General features: G+C 50.2%; 1 protein-coding gene across 1 annotated transcript in view; it reads right to left on the reverse strand.

Moving 5' to 3' along the window:
- The window catches only part of YBX1 (Y box binding protein 1), a 24,611-nt gene that overhangs the window by 18,063 nt on the left and 5,735 nt on the right, over nucleotides 1-813 (reverse strand). Inside the window, exon 3 of the mRNA XM_010862806.1 lies at nucleotides 472-561. Within this exon, the coding sequence (XP_010861108.1) occupies nucleotides 472-561 (90 nt within the window). The remainder of the gene's footprint in view (nucleotides 1-471; nucleotides 562-813) is intronic.

Raw genomic sequence — 813 nt, forward strand, 5'->3', positions numbered from 1 at the left:
AAGGCAATAAGACCTTAGTCAAAATGACATACTTGCATTGTCAAATCATGTTACCTCCAAAGGTTAACAAGTTGTAAATAACCTACATAATAAACAGCGGCACACATTTTCTAATACCAATTTCAGTAACAGAAAAGAATGAATAAAAATGCGAGGGGTCTAAGCCTAACAGAATCACACCAGATCTTACCTTTCTCAGTTCGCCCTAACTGGTAAGAGATGGCTCACTCACTCTGCCTTTTAAATCGCTTTGTATCTTTCAAGTTAGCTAGAGATCAACATTTAGCTACAAAACAAAGACATCTCTAGGTCTCCTAATCCTTTCGTTCACTAAAGAAAACAAAACCCCACTAGCACTACAACCAGGGGTGGCAAACTACACAAGCGCCAACAACCCCAAGTTCGTAAAGCCTACAGATGGAGGAGAGCAATGCAAGAGGCAGGCCAGGGCTTCAGCGGCGGTCACCTCACCTGTTGATGAAACCATATCCGTTTCTTACATTGAACCATTTTACTGTTCCCAAAACCTTCGTTGCTGAAGGAGAAAAGAAAAAAACCCACAATTACTAGACGTCCTTTTTCAAAACCGCCACGCTTCAGCATCCGGTGGCTCACGCATTCCCTGGCAGCGACCCACGGCCACCTGACAGCCTTTTTCCCCAGGGACCGCCGGCCATCCGCGCGGTCCACGTGGGTGAACCCACCGCAGCAGAGGCCCCGGGGCAGGCCCGGGCCGCGAGCCCGAGCTGGGTGTGCGCGGGACCGCTGGCGGCGGCGAGCACGTGAGAAGGGGGAAGCTGCCCGGCCCACTCC

This window comes from Bison bison, unplaced genomic scaffold (assembly GCF_000754665.1).
Source record: "Bison bison bison isolate TAMUID 2011002044 unplaced genomic scaffold, Bison_UMD1.0 scf7180017864484, whole genome shotgun sequence".
Lineage (NCBI taxonomy): Eukaryota > Metazoa > Chordata > Mammalia > Artiodactyla > Bovidae > Bison > Bison bison.